General features: G+C 46.7%; 1 protein-coding gene across 8 annotated transcripts in view; it reads right to left on the reverse strand.

Annotated features, from left to right (window-relative positions):
• ARHGAP22 (Rho GTPase activating protein 22) overlaps nucleotides 1-17,663 on the reverse strand; it is a 216,062-nt gene that overhangs the window by 106,981 nt on the left and 91,418 nt on the right. For all 8 annotated transcript variants that reach the window (XR_004026707.1, XM_030798185.1, XM_003278162.4 and 5 more), the window contains one exon: nucleotides 8,183-8,270. Coding sequence is in view for 7 of the 8 variants with exons in the window: in XM_030798185.1 (XP_030654045.1) it covers nucleotides 8,183-8,270 (88 nt within the window). In the remaining variant the exon portion in view is untranslated. The remainder of the gene's footprint in view (nucleotides 1-8,182; nucleotides 8,271-17,663) is intronic.

The raw sequence follows: 17,663 nt of genomic DNA on the forward strand, positions 1-17,663 counted from the left end.
GGGACACAATGCTAGCTTTGCTACTACCATGGTCTCTGAAGACTGGTTGGAGCTGAAAACCCAAGACCTCAAAGGCATCCCTGTCCAGGCCTCCTATTGCCTGCAGGATGCCCATCTGGTGTTTGGGGAGTTGGCGGGAGGCCCCAAGGAGCCCAGTGGGAGGGAAGGAGCACGGACCTCTGTGGGAGAGCAGACAGCTTGCCAGGCCTCTGAATGGTGCAGCTGGCTCCCAAGTCTCCTGACCCTGATCTTGAGAAATACGGGGCTCCCAGCCCAAAGCAGACAGGTGCTCCAGGATGGGGACTAGACCCAGGCCTCAGAGCAGCTGTGGTACCCTTCACCTCCTTCTGCACCAGAAAACAGAGCACTCTCCTCCTCCTCCTTTTCCTCAGATCCCGGGTGGCCATTCACGTCTTCTTCAGGCTAATCCTCAGCACTGCACACTCAGGTCCTTCCCCACAAGTAGGAATTGCTCCTGAGTGTGGGGGACCATTGACTCAGTGCAATGTTGTTGAAAAGGCACCCCATCCTGGCCCCTTGTCTGGCACTTGGAAAGGGCAAGGCCAATGATGTGACACTCAGCCCTGCAGAAATATAGTCATGGACCATCTGGAGCAGTGAACATTTGACAGAGACTGGCTGTTCGTCATCGACTCTCCCCTCTGGAAGGCACCCAAGTTCCTTTGGAGTCTCCTTGCCCCCACTAGGCAAAGCCTTGGGAGGGCTGGCTCAGATGCCAGAGCGGACAGGCCCTTCCTCACCACCCCAGTGTAGTCAGGGGTGGGCATGTAGCTTAAGAACAGATACTGAGACTTTGGGCTTTCGGCAAGTGAGCCGTGCTGGGATTGCAGAGCCAGGCAAGATACAACCTTCCCAGCACAGAGCACCACCTGCTCGCCCCTCCCAGCTCCTGGCCCTGTGACAGCCCAGCCGCCTGCCCCGTCCACAAGTGTCACTCCCACCCCATCCCATCCCCTGGTTTCTGGTGAATTTCCCCTTTGCTAGAGTTAGCCAGAGCTGGCTTCTGCAACCTGCTCCCACCAGGACTGTTAATCTCCAATCCCCTGGCCCCATCGCATTTACATTTACTCACTAGAAAGACTTATGGCTCTGGTCTCAAGCCTGCAGCCAACCCGCTTGGTTCCCTTTGATAGCACTAACCCACTTGGTTCCCTTCAATAGCATTGTGCTAATTCCAGAAGAAGCATTTTAGCAATGAGTTACAAAGCTTAACAGATGACCTAATTCATCTCACCAAACATGGCTGTTTTTTGGGGACAGGCCTGCTCTGGGATTTAGCAACTCTTTTTGCCCAGAGTGCCAAAGCAGGCCTTTCCACTCCCCACCCGCTCCTTGTGGATTTAAAGGGAGGCCTAAACTTGGCCTGGGGCTGGATGCCCACATCAGCAAAAAGCCCAGGTCTGAGAGGCCCCCAGGATCAAGTCTGCAAGGAGCAGACAGCTTTCAAAGGGCTGGGAGGGGCAGGGTTTGCCAGGCAGCTGCCCTGGCAAGAGAGAAGTACCAGGTGGGCAGGACCTGGGGGTCCTTGAGTCTCAGTCCCTTTGTGGGGCCTGGCTTCTTCATGCCTGCGCCAGGGGAGCAAGCCTCAGCAGGCTGAGGAACAGCAGGGCTCTGGGGTTAGAGCTGGCTCAAGTGCAGTTCCACCGCTCACTGGCCCTCAGATCCCAGCAAGTTACTTAGCTTGTCAGAGTCCCAGGGGCCTTGCCTGTTAGATGGGTTAGTAGAGGTTAGTCCCAGGAGTGTGGTGAGGATAAACGTGGTGTGCTCAGCTTCATTCCTTAGAAGGAACTCAGTGAATGTTTAGCCCACTAGCACTCATACACACGTTGGTCTACAACCTCAGGCACTCAACAAATATGATATTTATTAGAAAGAATCATGTTAATTCTATCTCCAAGCCCTATGCTCCCAGGGCTGGAAGGGAGCTGAGTCCCAGCTACTATTGAGATGGAGGGAAGGGGTCCTCTTTGCTGTGGTCAGGCTTACATGGGGCCTGGCAAATGAGAATGGGCTCTTCTCGGTCCCTCCTGGTCACCTGATGTCTTTACCTGCAGTCACTTGGAGCTGGAAGCTAGGTAGCTCCCCTGCCTTTCTTGACTATGGTGTGTCTGTCTGAGGCGGGACCCTGGTGCCTGGAGCCAGCTTTCCTGGTGGCACCATGCCTGTCACCTTCCTGGGGCATTGCTGGGGGCAGGGTGACCAGTCTAGGGGAATACCTCTTGCCCGACCCTGTCTACATCAATTTTCTGGGGTGGGAGAGCAGGAGACTTCTGCTTTCTGCTCCAGAGACCTCAACTTCCCCTGAAGCAAGTGACCTATGGATTAAAAAGGGCCAGGAGATCAAAGCACAAACCAGCATCTTATACATTATACGGTCCTCCTCCTCCTAGAATAATAATTATTAGAATTAAAACATTGGTTGTAGCGTTGCCTACCCCCAATTAACTCAAACCTCCTCCCACTCACTGCCCCTGTGAGGCCCATCTCATTCACCCTTCCGGGATTCTAAGTCCCCCACTGTCTCTACACCAGGGGCAGCCTCTCCACCTGGGACCCTGAGCCCGCTCAGCAGTGTTTTTTGCAAGCCCTCCAGATGAGGCAGAGGCTCGCTAAAGCTTGAGAACCACTGCCCATTCTCCTGCCACAGAGGACAATTTTTCATTCTGATAGAAAGCTTAACCTCCTGTTGCTTCCAATCCTTACATTAAATTCAGTTACCTATGTGCTGAGCGCCTTGGAACTAAGGTGTGAAGGAGACACACAGGCCCCATGCCCACTGTGCTTGCCCATTGCTGCTTCTGCCCAGCTGCTCTCCCTGATTCTTCACCTGGCTGACTCTCACTTAACCCTCAAAGAGCAGGGTCATTGTCACTTTATCCTGGAAGTCCTATGTACTCCCTGCATGCATTAGGGTCCCCTCCTCCAGGCTCACACAATTGCCTTTTTACTCTCCTCCTAGCCCTTCTCATCCTATGAGTCAATGTCTGCCTTCCTGCCTGTCTCCCTGACCTTGTTAATTCTGTGAGGGTAGGAAGGTGTCTTTCTTACTCCAAGGTAACAGATCATTATACAGAATGGCAGGACTACTGACTGTTCACCAAACCAGCCTTGCCTTCCTCCTGGAAAGAGCTGGACTCCATTTCCCAGATGCTCTTGCTCCTAGGTGTAGCCACACAATCTGCATTCTGGCCAATGGGCTGTGATGGGATGATGGGGCCACTTCCAGGCCTGGAACAACACATGTCCCAGGCATGATGGCCTCCTAGCATGGAAACAACTAGGATACCTTTGCAAGCCACAGGTTTCAGATGGTGAAACCATGAAACAGGAAGATGCTGGGAGACCAACTGCCTGCCAATCACAAGTGTTCATTTTTGACTTTATATGAAAGACAAATACACTCTTGTGTCAAGATCCTGAGATTTGGGGGTTATTTCAGCATTTCACTTACCCTAATACAAAAAGCTAAGCTCACTGGAGAATAAACATGAAATGGTTTTACTTTCCCAATAACTATGCCTATCACTTCCCACCTTCCCTTTGAGTAGCTGCTCACTTGGTGATTTTCCCAGGGTCCAGAGTGTGTGCCACTCTTAGTTATTCTAACAGTCTCATTAAGGATCCCTCCAATTCTTAATTCTGTTCCCTCACATCTGGTTCAAAGCTCTTTTTGTGCTGCTCCCCCAGCACTGTGGCCCTCAGGGACTGGGGTGTGCTGGCATAGATGGGGGTTGCTTCTCCTAGACTCTTCCCTGAACTGCACCCTGGGCACTAGGGTGGGAAGGAGGCAGAGGGGAAATGCAGACCTTTCTTTGCTTGCCAGGCAAGGTTGCAGTTCCCTCCCTTGTGGATGGTGTTGTGAACTGGGGCAGGGGCACCCTCCCAACCAGCTCCTCTGGGCACTGGGGATCTGTTGTGAGTTCTGACCTCAAATCTCAGCTGACTTCCTGCAGGTGGCATCTTGCCTGTCTGCCCTGCACTATGAGAATTCTAGAAAGTCTGAGGGCCCATGTCACCCTCTTTTCTCCATCAGTGCCCAGGCCTGTGGTCCCACAGAAGCTTCACATTCTGCTCCTCTTCAGAACTGGATGCTTACGGCAGGAGGTGTGCCTGGCCCCACTCTCTGCTTGGCAGAACCCCATCTGCCATCAGTCCTCAGTTAGATTTTCCTTGCCTGGTAACCATGAAAAGCAAATCTTGTGTGTAAGCAACTGTCCAAGCAAGACACAAATGCCAGTCACCCTTTCAGCCTCCCTTAAATTTTATAAGTGGTTTTCTTGCGTGTCCCCACAGCTCCAGGGAGGAGACCGACACCTCTGCCCAAAGCAATTGCTGCCACCTCTCAGTATGCTTTATATACTGACCATGTCGGGGAAGCAATGGCAGGCCACAGCCACAAGAGGACAGAAGTCCTACTGGCACTAAAGCCCCCTTATAACAGTGTTTTCTCTGTGTCTTGCTCAGTGGCTGGATGTGCAGGTTCTCAGGTGTTTTGGGAACCAGATGTGTATGTTTTATCAAGTTCCAAGACCTCCCAGCCCAGATGGGAACAATGCTAGAATCTGTAGGAGGCCCCATATGGCCAGATGCCTGTGTTGGAGGGCAGTTTTAGTGTGTGGCTTTGGAAGCCAGATGGCTTGGCCTCAAGCTCCACTCCTATCTAGCTGTGCTGGCTGAAAGGCTGGGGGTGGGCAACAGGGCCTGCACTTTCTGGCCCAGAACTGGCAGATCTCTCCACTAGATGGCACTCACAGTATAATGTTTCCTCATTTTAAATTCTACTTTGAAAACATTGTCATTTTTTATACCGTTGAAGAGCACAAATAGAACTATGGCTTAAAATTTACATAGGTGATTCTACGCATGACCATCCTTGGAATTCTGTCACATTTCCAAGAGTTGTCAAGTTTTTCTTCCTCTTGGGGGTGCTAGCTGGAGAGCGAGGGATCCACTGTGGTGTGACCGGTGCCACACGTCAGCACAGGCATAGCCTGGAAGTGATCCGGGGTTTGTCCTCCTTCCTTATATCCTGCCCTGATTTCCTGGCCTAGGCCCAGACCCCAGGCGGGGCTGTTAGGCTCCTTCCTGCGTCTGTTAGTTCACTGCTCTCAGAGCCTGCCACCCGGCACCCTCGGAACTGTAGGAGAAGCCCCTTGTCCCCCCAGCTGCACTTGCCGCCCTTTGCCCACCCAGCCTGGACTCCACTGCTTCCCCCGGGGGCTGTGCTTGGTGCACACTGGCATGGCCCACTTGGTGATACTTCCTGCTCCTGCCCCCAGGTAACTGTGCTCGACCTAGTGAGGATAAGTCCTTATTGTGCCTTGAGCTCAGGAAGAAAATGTCCCCAGACTCCTTAACGGCATAGATGGACCCCTGCTCATCTCAAGGCCCCACAAGGCTGGCTCAAAGCTGAGGTCACACTAGAGGTTTGCTGAGTTGGATGTGAATGGGTTTCTTGGCCTTCCTGTGACTGCATGTTGCTGTGGTTTAGGGTGGGTTCATCCAATCTTCTTCTTATTCATTTTTAGCCCCAACATGGCCTATAGCTGAAGCCTCAGTCAGCAACTGCTGTAACAGGAAGCCCACCCTTCTGGAGTCAGGCTGACCTGGGAGGGTCAAGGCTCCCCTACCTTCCAGGTGTTTGGCCTCAGGAGATTCACCTTACCCCTCTGGCCTGACACCTTCATGGGCTGTGAAGGATGGGGAGCTTTGCCAGCTGCAGCCAGAACCAAGCATGAGCTTTGAATGCAGCCTCCCAGGTCCCATCTGAGCAGGCTGATAGGAAGCACCCTACATCCGGAGCCCCCAGTGGGAGGGGAGCAGAGGGGACCACTCTTGGGCCTCGGGCAGCACTGGCATTGTGCTCTGCTCTGCAGATAGCCGTGCCGCACTCTGCAAAGGCTGACTGGACCGCTTACTGCCCACCACCCGTCCTGTTCTCCCTGAACTGCTCAGCAGCTGCACAAAGACTGGAGGGCAGAGAGGGGAAGCTCTGGGGAGCAGCTCTCAGGATCTGCAGGAACCTGATGCGCAGGCAGGCTACTGTTGCTGTGCTTGAGACAAAGGAGTTCAGGAACTTTCCTTCCCGTAACAAAGTCCTTAGGCCCAGGTGGGGAAAATGCTAGAATCTGTAGGGGTCCTCAGATGGCCAGATGCCTGTGTTGGAGGGCAAGGTAAGTGTGCAGCCCAGAATGTCTGGGCTGAAGCCCCAACTCTGCCACTAGCTGTGTGTCTCTCTGGGGATTCTTTCTAATCCCCAACGGTCTGTTTCTGTACAATAGGTCTGACGACATTCCCTATCTTAAAGAGATGTTGGGAGTATTGTGGGAGGCAGAATAATGGTCCTCAAAGATGTCCGTCTTCTAATTTCTGGAACCTTGTGACTATGTTATCTTTTATGGCAAAGGGTCTTCTCCTACCGCCCCCCATACCCTCAACACCACTGGCAAGAGTCAAATAAATTCTTGTAAATAGCTCTGACCCAGATAATGAACATGCACACAGGTGATGTCCCTTATCTGGTCTATGGGGCACACACTCAGTGCCTTTCTGAATTGATGGCTGGAGTGTGTTGACCTCTACCTTCTAGTTCTGGCTTTGACTCACTACCCCTCTCCCCAGAGCCAGGGCCACATCCCTCGCCTAGATGGCAGGGCCCTGCCTACCTCACTACTTGCATTCCTTCTCTATCTGAATAGCTGAGGCCTTTTCTCCTGGTTCCACAGTCAACCTCTGTTTTCTACTCCATACCCCAGGATCCCTTTGTTACCACCTTCTGATGTGCAGTTTTACTACAAAGATTCCTGCATTAGATGGAAAGGAATACCCAAGTGAAACCATAGGTACTTGAATTTTGTACAGGGTCATACAGTTGGAAAGGGTGTTTCTGCACTTCAACTTCAGCCTGTGCCCCTGGGAACTCTAGCATGGACAGGACAAAGGTAGACATCCCCCTATCCCAGGCAGGATCTGCTCATACCTGTTCCCAAAGAGCCTCTGCTCGTGGCCTCAGCCTGGGGTGCTCCCTCGGTGGACAGCCAATAGGTCATTTCTCAGGGTGGCTGGGGTGGCTTTACTGCTTTGCGACCAGTCATAGACTTACTGGTTCACTGGGCCCCAGTGAGGCCCTAGTACACTCAGTTCACAGCCACCACCACTTCCTGGGATGTCTAAATTCAGCTGACACTCTTGGTACCCTTCCCAGACCCCTCAGCACTCACTGTTCCCATCGCCCTGCCAGTGGTCTCCTTCTTCAAGCATCTGCATCTGTCCCTGAAGGCTGTCTCTGTCTGCAGAGTTTGGTCCATGTGAGGATAGGCCAGAAATGTCAGTTATTCCCCAGAAAGCAGTTCTCAAAGACTTGGGGGTGGGAGTGGGTGGGTAGAGCCCCAGCCTCACTTCTTGGGTGAGACCCCTCTGAATCCTGTTCTGCACTGTGTCCAGAAGCCCCTGTGGGAACTGAGCCAGGATGCCTGCAGCAGCAATCCACTCACCAGCACGCCCGGGCTGGCTTTCTTCCCTTCTTTGACTCCCTTCCTCATGCCAGATCCTTGTCTCAGGCTCTGCTTCTGGGGGAGGCCAAGCTAAAGAAAACACTGGCTGACAGCAGAGTTGGCCCTGCCATGTACACTGGCTTCTCTGCAAGGCACTTTTACTTAGTGCATTAACAATGATATTGTCAAACTTGGAAGTTTAAAATATTGTTTTGTAACTGCTAACGTGACAGTAGAGTAGTTCTTTAGGCAAAATTATTCCCCTTCCTCCTGCCACATCCCAATTCTCTGCCTTGGAATTTATAATCATCCTTACTTAAATATTCTCCACCTGTGCTACTGTTTTTCCCTGGCTTTATTTCCAGGTATTGTGTTTAGATTTTCACCCTGAGATGTTCCCATTGACTAGTTTCTTTCCTTGCATTTATCGTGAAATTAAAAATCCTCATTTCGCATTACCCAAAAGCTTATTGTCCAGATAATTAATGGGACTTTCTAATTTCTTCCCCATGTGAGTATCCTGTCGATTTGGCCCACATTTCCGAGTCATGCCTGGAGACTGTGCTGGGCTCCTGCGGGAGGAGTGTCATGAAGGTCTGCCCTTCCCAGGCCAGGGGCATGGCAACACCCCCACCAGGGCCGCAGGGCTGGAAGGTGCTCAGGCCTACCTGGGCTGATCTCAAAGAGGTGCTTCCCTGGGTCCTCGGGGCCAGGAGGAAGATCAGTCACCTGTGTCCCTTGTAGAGAAATAAATCCCTAAAAAGGAGGCAAACACAAACACAGGGAGGATGAGATGATGGGGAGGGGACTGCTGTTGTCAGGGTCCCTGGAGAGGAGAGGTTAGGACCTGGGGCCCTCCAGGTCATGGCTGGGAAGGCTGGGCCTCAGGGAGGGGCACACACCTCCTCTCCCAGGGAGAGATGAGGCCTACTCAGGGTCCCAGGTGGATTAAGGTGGACACTGTTGTCTGCATACATGCTTGGAGGAGCTCTGCCCACAGGCAGGGGGAACTCTGGAGCAGGGAGGGAGGCTCCCACCACTGGGAGCGCCTGATCCAGTGTGCCACCTAAGCCTTTCTGGGCCAGCAGGGTTTTAGGCTGGACAGGGTCAGGGAGAAGCCTGGCACTCTGGCTCCTGAGGCAACATGGGGGAAAGGATCAACAGATCTGTGTGCGTCCAGTCCTGCCACCTCTTGGCTGGGTGAGATTTCATTTCTTTACCTATGAGATAGAAGTCAGCTACCATGTACACGGTACCCCACTACACAGAGTGCCAGGTGCCTGGGGTGCGTGTGTATGCATGACAGAGGGCGGCTCCACCTGCTCTCTAGTGCTGAGGTCTGGCAGCCGGGCTGAAAGGTGCAGAAAAAGAGCATGAGGTATAGGGATGGGGAGGCTGGCTTTGAGTCCCAGCCTTGCACTTCCAGGCTGTGTGACCTCAGGTAACCCGCTCAATGTCTCTGAACCTCAGTTTCCACATCTGCACAATGGGACACTAACTCACATGTCTCAGGAGGGTTGAGATGCCAGATTCCCATGTGGTAAGTCCTACTCAAGAGGATGAGGTGTTACAACTGCTGTGATTGACCCTTCCCCAACCCCCAGGCTAGGCAGGGCCTCCTTTATCCTCCCTCTGTATGTCAGTGACTATGGGCTGTGCTGAGGCCTTTATTTCATTCATGCTTGGTTTTGCTCAACTCAGACTTGGTATGGCTTCACTACACATTTTTGGTCCTCTCAGTGGGAAACCCATTTTGAACTCCATCCCTGCAACCAACTACCTGGGTTCAAATCCTGGCTCAGCTACAGGAACATTGTTCAACCTGTCTGTGCCCCAGTTTCCTTATCTGTGAAACAGGAATAATAAAATACTTTGTGGGGATGTTTGGAGCATCAAATGAATTAGTACTTGGAAGTTCTTAGTACTTAGTACCGGTACACAGTGAGAACTGTGTGTTTGCTAAATAAATGCCTGCTATTATTGTATGTCAGGGCTCCACACCTAGTGGGGCGCCACATCCCTGTGTCTGCATTTACCCAGGTGAGGGGCAAAGTCACCTGCTGTATCCAGGTCGCCTCCTGCCCCTACCCCCATGTGTACTCACAGAGTACACCCCCCCAATATTTTCCAGGCAAATCCTGGCTTTCACAGGGTGATGGGAGCCTCCCATGTGCTGCTGGAATCTTGTGCTGCAAGGACACGTGGAAATGCCTCTTCTCATTTAAGCAACGTTAATGTGGAAAGGCAGAACGTCGTCCTTACCCGCAGATGCTTGCTTTAGAGGAATTACAGCAATAAACCAGAGAACCAGCTGGTAATCTTTGTAACAGAATTAATGGTTACTTTCCTGCTAGAGAACTTGGAGCTACTGGAAATAAATTAGGATCACAGCCCCAGGATGGAGAAATGTGCTCATTAGAGGGTGTGGGTGAGATCCATCACTGGCTAATGGGATGCATCTCGGGCATTTGCTGTTTCAGTAAGAGTCCCTGTGTCGTTCATTCTGGGTACTTTGGTATTTTTTTTCTGTGTCCCAAAATCTGTCATCCATACAAGCAGAGTAACAATATTGACATTGACATTGCTTTCTACTGTAGCTAAATGGAAAAGCAGTAATAGTTTCTGTTTATGAAGACTGTACTATATTCCTGGCTCTTTGCCTAAATTATTGGATTTAATGTAGAGACCCCAGGGGGGTAGATACTACCATTCCTGTCTTCCCAGACAAGCAGACAGAGGTCAGGAAGGTGATACAACCAGCCCTGTGCCCACAGCCCACAGGGTGTGCTGGGGACGTCGGCTCAGGTGTGCCCAATGCTGGAGCCCCAGGCTTTACTCTTTGCTTCCCTATCTTTATCATGGCAGCCACCAACTGACTTTGTTTGCAAGAAGCCACAGTAGAGAGCCAGGCTGTGACTGTGGGATCCGCTGCTCACTTCTCAGGGGAATCCCAATGTGCCCCCCACCACTGCAGGGGCCCTAGCACTGGCCCTTGGCTGCCCAGATTCCTCTGCCTCCCACAGGTCAAGAATGTGGCTCTGGGACTGGGTGGGGGTTGGGGGCCTGGGGAGCAGAGGGAGTCTGCTCTGTGGTCCCTGGTATGACATTTGCTAAGACTGTGATGAAAAGATGTGAATGGAGTCAGAATATAGCATTCAGCTGAGACACTCAGGGTTGGTCTCAACACTGAACATGCCTTGGAGTCACCCCAGGGCTTGTTAAAACACAGAGAGCCTGGTGTTTTGGTGGTGTTTAACAATGGGGTCTCTGAAAACTATAAAGTACCCTGATTTGGAGTGTTTGCTAACTTCAGTGATATAAATACCCTCCCCCTCCATGGCCCATTTTATGACGTCATTGCATGTGGAGCTGAGAAGAGATGCACCATAGTGTTTGCACCACACAGATGCAATGGATGTCAGTAACCTCCAGAGCTTAAGACATACTATGTGAAGTCATAGTACATTAAGTTAGGAAATGAATATTTTGAATACTTTTTAACCTTTGTTTTTACTATAACATTTATCGGTAGTTTTTTGTGATTTAATGATATTTTTTGTTTTTTTGTTTGTTTGGTTTGTTTTGTTTTGCTTTTTTGGGTCTTACTCTGTGGCCCAGGCTGGAGTGCAGTGTTGCCATCATGGCTCACTGCAGCCTCTACCTACTGGGCTCCAGTGATCCTCCCACCTCAACCTCTACTTGGGACCATAGGTATATGCCACCATGCCCAGCCAATTTTTGCCATTTTTAAATTTTCAGTAGAAACAGGGTTTCCCTATCTTCCCCATGCTGGTCTCGAATTCCTGGGCTCAAGCAATCTTCTTGCCTCAGCCTCCCAAAGTGTTGGGGTTACAGGTGTGAGTCACACCACCCGGCCTGATTTAATTTCTAATAATGTAAGTGTTCAATCAGAATAGTGCTGGACCCCACCCTTGAGTTTCTGACCCTATAGGTCTGGGGAAAGTAGGACCATTTGCATTTCTAACCATTTTTCTGATGCTGACAGCCCTGGGGAATACACTTTGAGAACCACTAGTCTAGGGAAGGTGGCCAGAGGATGACACCTTTTTCATGAGCTCACTCAGCACCTTGGTTTCCTTACCTGGAAAATGAGGACAATAATAGTATCTGCTTCATGGGGCTGTCGGGAGGATTAAATGATTCAATATCTGGCCCCAGTGGCCTTTGAGAGCCTGTTTTTTGCCAAGATTCTGTGCTTTAGACACATGCAGGTCACAAGAACCAATACCTGCTTCTAGCACCTCAGACACTGCCCTCAACTATGAGGGTCCTGGGAATTCTTTGAGGAGCCCAAAGTGAGTGTCAGCACTTTGCCAGCTGGCCTTCCTACTGTAGTGCCAGGGCAGGGCTTAACTGTTTGTATCTCAGAAGGAATCAGGCACACAGTTTGCACCTAGAATGGCAGTTTGCAGACAGGCACCTAGGTACAGAAAGAGTGTACAAACTCCAGGCACATGATAGATTTCCACAAATGTTGGGCCCTTTCCCCCTTCCCCATGTGTCCGAGCTCATGTTAATTTGCTCTGTTAGGGAATTGCTCAGCCTATGTATCTAAGTTCCTCCTGAGAGGCTGCAGCTGACTTAATGCATCTCTAGCTCCATACAAATGCAGTCCATTGGTGTAAGTAGCTAATGGACAAAGAATGTGCCATTTTGTCTGCATCTAGGAGGGCTCATATTTGCAAGTTTTAGACCTTGCAAAATTGCTTTCAAAAAGTCTTTATCAAATTATGTTTCATCAAAAGTGTATGAGAATGCCCATTTCTGTATGCTGTTCCCGTTGCATGGTCATTAAGTGCTGATTGTCCTTTTAAATGGAGAATCTTATGACATATTTATTGACCGTTTGTATTTCTTCTATTAATTCCTTGTTAACATCCCTTATCCACTTTTCTATTGGGTTGTCTTTTATTTTAACAATATATTTTTTAACATAATTATTTATATTGGATAACCCAATATGTCAAAAAAATCAGCATTTCAACAAGTAATCAACATAAAATTATTAGTGAAATAGTTTACATATTTTATAGTAAATCTTTGGAATCTACTTATAGCATATCAGATTTACATTCCAAGTTTTTATCAAATATATGTGATCTATATTTCGATCTTATCAAATTTGAAGTAGATTCATGTACCCAAATTGTTTCAGATATACTGTAGTAGGTAGAATAATGGCTCCCCAAAAGATATGCCTGTCCTAATCCCTGGAACATGTGAATATGTTATGTTACATGACAAGCATTTAATTAAGGTTGCAGATAGAATTAAGTTTGCTAACCATCTGACCTTAAATCTAGTAGTATTAGAACTCCAACTTAATTATTCTATTTCAAAATTGTCTGGCTATTCTAGGCCCTTTAAATTTCTATATGAATTTTAGAATCAGCTGGTCAATTTCTATTAATAGAAAAATGCCTACTGGGATTGTAATTGGGATTGCATAGATCAATTTGGGGAGAATTGACATCCTAACAATAATAAGTCTTCTGACCAATGAACACAGTATAACTCCTCATTTATTTAGAGCTTTCATTTTCCCCAACAATAATAACTCATTTTTTAGTTCAGTAGATTTTTGCAGGCTTCATCAGATTTTTGACATAAACAATTATGTTGGGTATGGATACAGTTTTACCTCTTCCTTTCCAATCTGAACAACTTTCATTTCTTTTTCTTGCCTTATTACACCAGGCAGGACTCCATGAAAGTGTTTTATGGAAGTGGTGAGAATAAATATCATTATCTTTATCCTGATCATAGGGAAACAGCTTTTAGTCTTTCACCATAAAGTATGATATTAGCTTTCAGTTTTCCATAGATGGCTTTTCACAGGTTTAAAGAAGCTTCTTTGTATCCCTGGTTTGTTGAGAATTTTTATCAGGAAGCAATATTGAATTTTGTCAGATGCTTTTTCTGAATCCATGAGATGATTATTTTTTTCTCTTTCATTTATTAATATAATGAATTACTTTAATAATTTTCAAACACTAAATCAACCTTGGATTTTTGGGATAAACCCCACTTTGTCATTATGTATTTTCTTTTTTATGTGTTGTTAGATTCAATATGCTAAAATTTGGTTGAAAATTTTTTCAACTGCATTCACAAAGAATATTGATCTATAGTGTCTTTGTCTTGTGATGTCTTTGGCTAGATTTATATAGGGGTAATGCTAACCTCATAAAATGCACTGGAAAGTATGCTTATTTTGAAATAGAATAATCAAGTTGGAGTTCTAATACTACTTGATTTCAAGACATTGTAAAGCTACAGTAACCAAAACAATGAGATATTAGCATTAAAATAGACAGATTAATGAATGAAACAGAATAGAAAGGTCAGAATAGACCCATATATACCTCCATATCTATCTATCCATCTATCTATCTCCATATATGGATAATTGATTTTGACAAAGGTGTAAAGGCAATTCATTGGAGAAAGGATAGTGTTTCAACAAATGATGGTGGAGCAACTGCATATCTGTGTGCAGAAAAATGAATCTCAATTCATACCTCACACCATATATAAAAATATACTCAAAATGATATACCTAAACACAAAATCTGAGACTATAAAGCTTCTAGTAGAAAACCTTTATGACTTTGGATTAGACAAAGAGTTCTTGGATACAACATCAGAAGCTTGACTCAAAAAAGAATTGATAAATACGACTCATTTAAATTAAAACGAACTGCTTTTCAAACACATTAAGAGAGTGAAAAGACAAATTACATACTAGGAGAAATATCTGAATGTCATGTATCTGATAAAGGACTTGTACCCAAAATATATAAAATACCATCAAAATTCTATAACAAGATAACAATCCAATTTAAATAAATAGGCAAAAGATTTAAACAGATAATTACTACAGAAGATATAGGATTGGAAGATAAGCTCATGAGATGATCTTCAACATCATTAATAGTTAGGAAAATGCAAATTAAACCCATAATCGGATACCACTACATATCTATTAGATAAAGCAAAAAGACTGACCAGACTAAGTGTTGGTGTGGATGCAGAGGACCGAGAATTCTTGTACACTGTTGGTGGTAATGTTAAACAACAATCACTTTGGAAAACAGTTAAGCAGACTCTCAAAAGAGTTAAACACACTGCCGGGGGCAGTGGCTCACACCTGTAATCCCAGCACTTTGGGGGGCCGAGGTGGGCAGATCACGAGGTCAGAAGTTCGAGACCAGCTTGACCAATATGGTGAAACCCTGTCTCTACTAAAAAATACAAAAATTAGCGGGGTGTGTTGGCATGTGCCTGTAGTCCCAGCTACTCAGGAGGCTGAGGCAGGAGAATCTCTGGAACCCAGGAGGCAGAGGTTGCAGTGAGCCGAGATTGAGCCACGGCACTCCAGCCTGGGCAACAGAGCGAGACTCCGTCTCAAAAAAAGAAAAAAGAAAAAAGAGTTAAATATACACCTGGGATATGACCCAGCCATTCCCCTCCTACTTATGTACCCAAGAGAAATGGAAGCACATTTCCCTACAGAGATTTGTATGCAAATCATTGCAGTTTTGTTTCTAATATCCAAAAATTCACTATAATGCAAATGGCCTTCACCAGGTGAATGGATAAGCAAATTGAGGTACCTGCATACAGTGCAATACTACTCAGCAATATGAATGAATGAACTCTTAATGCACACTGCAACATGGATGCTTCTCTAAATAATTATGCCACAGGAAAGAAGACAGACAACAAGCCAGAGTACATACTGTGTGATTCCATTTCTATAAAATTGTAGAAAATGAGAACTAAGTGGACCAGCCTGGGGTCAGGGATCAGGAGGGGCAAAGGGAGTGGGAGGAGGGATTACAACAGGATACAAGGAAGCTTTTGGCAGTGATGGATATGTTTGCTGCCTTGGTTGTGGTGATACTGTCACAGATGCACATCTATATTAAGACTTACCAAACTGTGCCCATGAAATATGTGCAGTTCATTGTATGTCAATTATACCTCCATAAAGCAGTTAAGAAAAACTGAATTTGATTCAGTTATCAAAAAACTTTTAGAAATATGTATTTGTTTCCTAACAGATTACTAAAAACGTAGTGGCTCAAAATTTATTTTCTTACAGTTCTGGAGGTCAGAAGTCTGCAATGGGCCTTACTGGGCTACAGTCAATAGCTGGCACCACTGTTCCTTCTGGAGCTCTAGGGGAGGATCTGTTTCTCACTTTTTCAGCTTTTAAAGCCTTCCTGCACCCTTCCACCATCTTCAAAGCCAGCAGCCTCACATCTTTAAATCACTCTGACTCTGACCTCTTTGTCTGCCTCCCTTTCCACTATAAAGAACCCTTGTGATTATATTAGATTCACTTGGATAATCCAGGATAATTTTTTTTTTTTTTTGAGACAGAGTCTCGCTCTGTCCCCCAGGCTGGAGTGCAGTGGTGTGATCTTGGCTCACTGCAAGCTCTGCCTCCCAGGTTCACGCCATTCTCCTGCCTCAGCCTCCCGAGTAGCTGGGAGTACAGGCACCCGCCACCATGCCCGGCTAATTTTTTGTATTTTTAGTGGAGATGGGCTTTCGCCGTGTTAGCCAGGATGGTCTCGATCTCCTGACCTCGTTATCTGCCCGTCTCGGCCTCCCAAAGTGCTGGGATTACAGGCGTGAGCCACCGCACCTGGCCAATCCAGGATAATTTATTTAAGGTCGGATGGTTAGCAACCTTAATTCTATCTGCCACCTTAATTAAATGCTTGTCATGTAACATACCATAATCACATGTTCCAGGGATTAGGACAGGCATATCTTTTGGGGAGTCATTATTCTACCTTATAGTACAGTAGACTACAGTATATCTGAAACAAGTTGGGTATGTGAATCTACTTCAAATGTAGATTTGATAAGATCTAAATACAGATCACATATATTTGATAAAAACTTGCAATGTAAATCTGATATGCTATAAGTGGATTCCAAAGATTTGCTATAAAAGATGTAAACTATTTCATTAATAATTTTATATTGATTACTTGTTAAAAGGCTGATTTTTGGACATATTGGGTTATCCAATATAAATAAATAAAATATGTTGTTAAAATAAAAGACAACCCAATAGAAAAATGGGTAAAGGGTGTTAACAAGCAATTAATAGAAGAAATACAAATGGTCAATAAATTTGTCATAAGATTCTCAATTTAAAAGGACAGTCAGTACTTAATGACCATGTAATAGGAAGAGCATACAGAAATGGGCATTCTCATACACTTTTGATGGAACGTAATTTGATAAAGACTTTCTGAAAGCAATTTTGCAATGTCTAAAACAATTTTAAAGTAAAGTGTCCTGTAACCTTGTATTGAATTTTAAGAATTTGTTCTAAGGAAAAACAAATGCACAAAAATGGATGCATAACAATCCTCAATGTAACATTTTTTACTACACAAAATGAGAAATGACTTGTTCATCTGTCAACAGAGGAATGGTTAAATCATTTCTGGTAAGGCCATACCAGAATGAGGTACATACAAAAGGTTTCTAAGATGAATTGCTAAGAAATAAGAACACCAGAAAAATAATTTTAATACAATTCCATCCCAGTGTCTATTACTGTCCTCTTCCCAGAGCCCACAAGTTACATGTTAATGTATAGAAATAGCACAGATAACTTACACTCTAGGAGGGAGTGGTGGGAATGGTGAAGGAGCTTTCATGTTTTGCCCTATCCTGTTTGCATCAACATAAAATTTAAACAACGTTAAAGTTGAAGAGGAAAGCAGTCAGCTAATTCATGCAGCACTGCCCATGCCCAACTCATGGGCTGCTGCCATCTGATTACCATCATACTCTCCGACCTCACGTGTTGGGGCCAGGCCAGCCTGCACAGTGTTTCTGCAGCCCAGAATGCCCATCCATCATTTTCAGGAAACAAAGAGTGATTTTCCCTCTCTCTTCTGCAAGCATTTAGGGTGACAGTCCCCTCAAGCTTCCGCAGACTGAAATAAAGTGGCAAGTACTTTCCAGGTCCTCTGATCAGGGTCTGCACACATCCCTGCCTGCAGGGAGCCCCTGCCCACATCAGGAGACTGCCATAGCTCATTTTGCAAAGAATGATCTGCCTTGGGAACAGCTCCCAGAACACTGGATGGTCTG

The sequence above is a fragment of the Nomascus leucogenys genome, chromosome 18 (assembly GCF_006542625.1).
Source record: "Nomascus leucogenys isolate Asia chromosome 18, Asia_NLE_v1, whole genome shotgun sequence".
NCBI classification, from domain to species: domain Eukaryota; kingdom Metazoa; phylum Chordata; class Mammalia; order Primates; family Hylobatidae; genus Nomascus; species Nomascus leucogenys.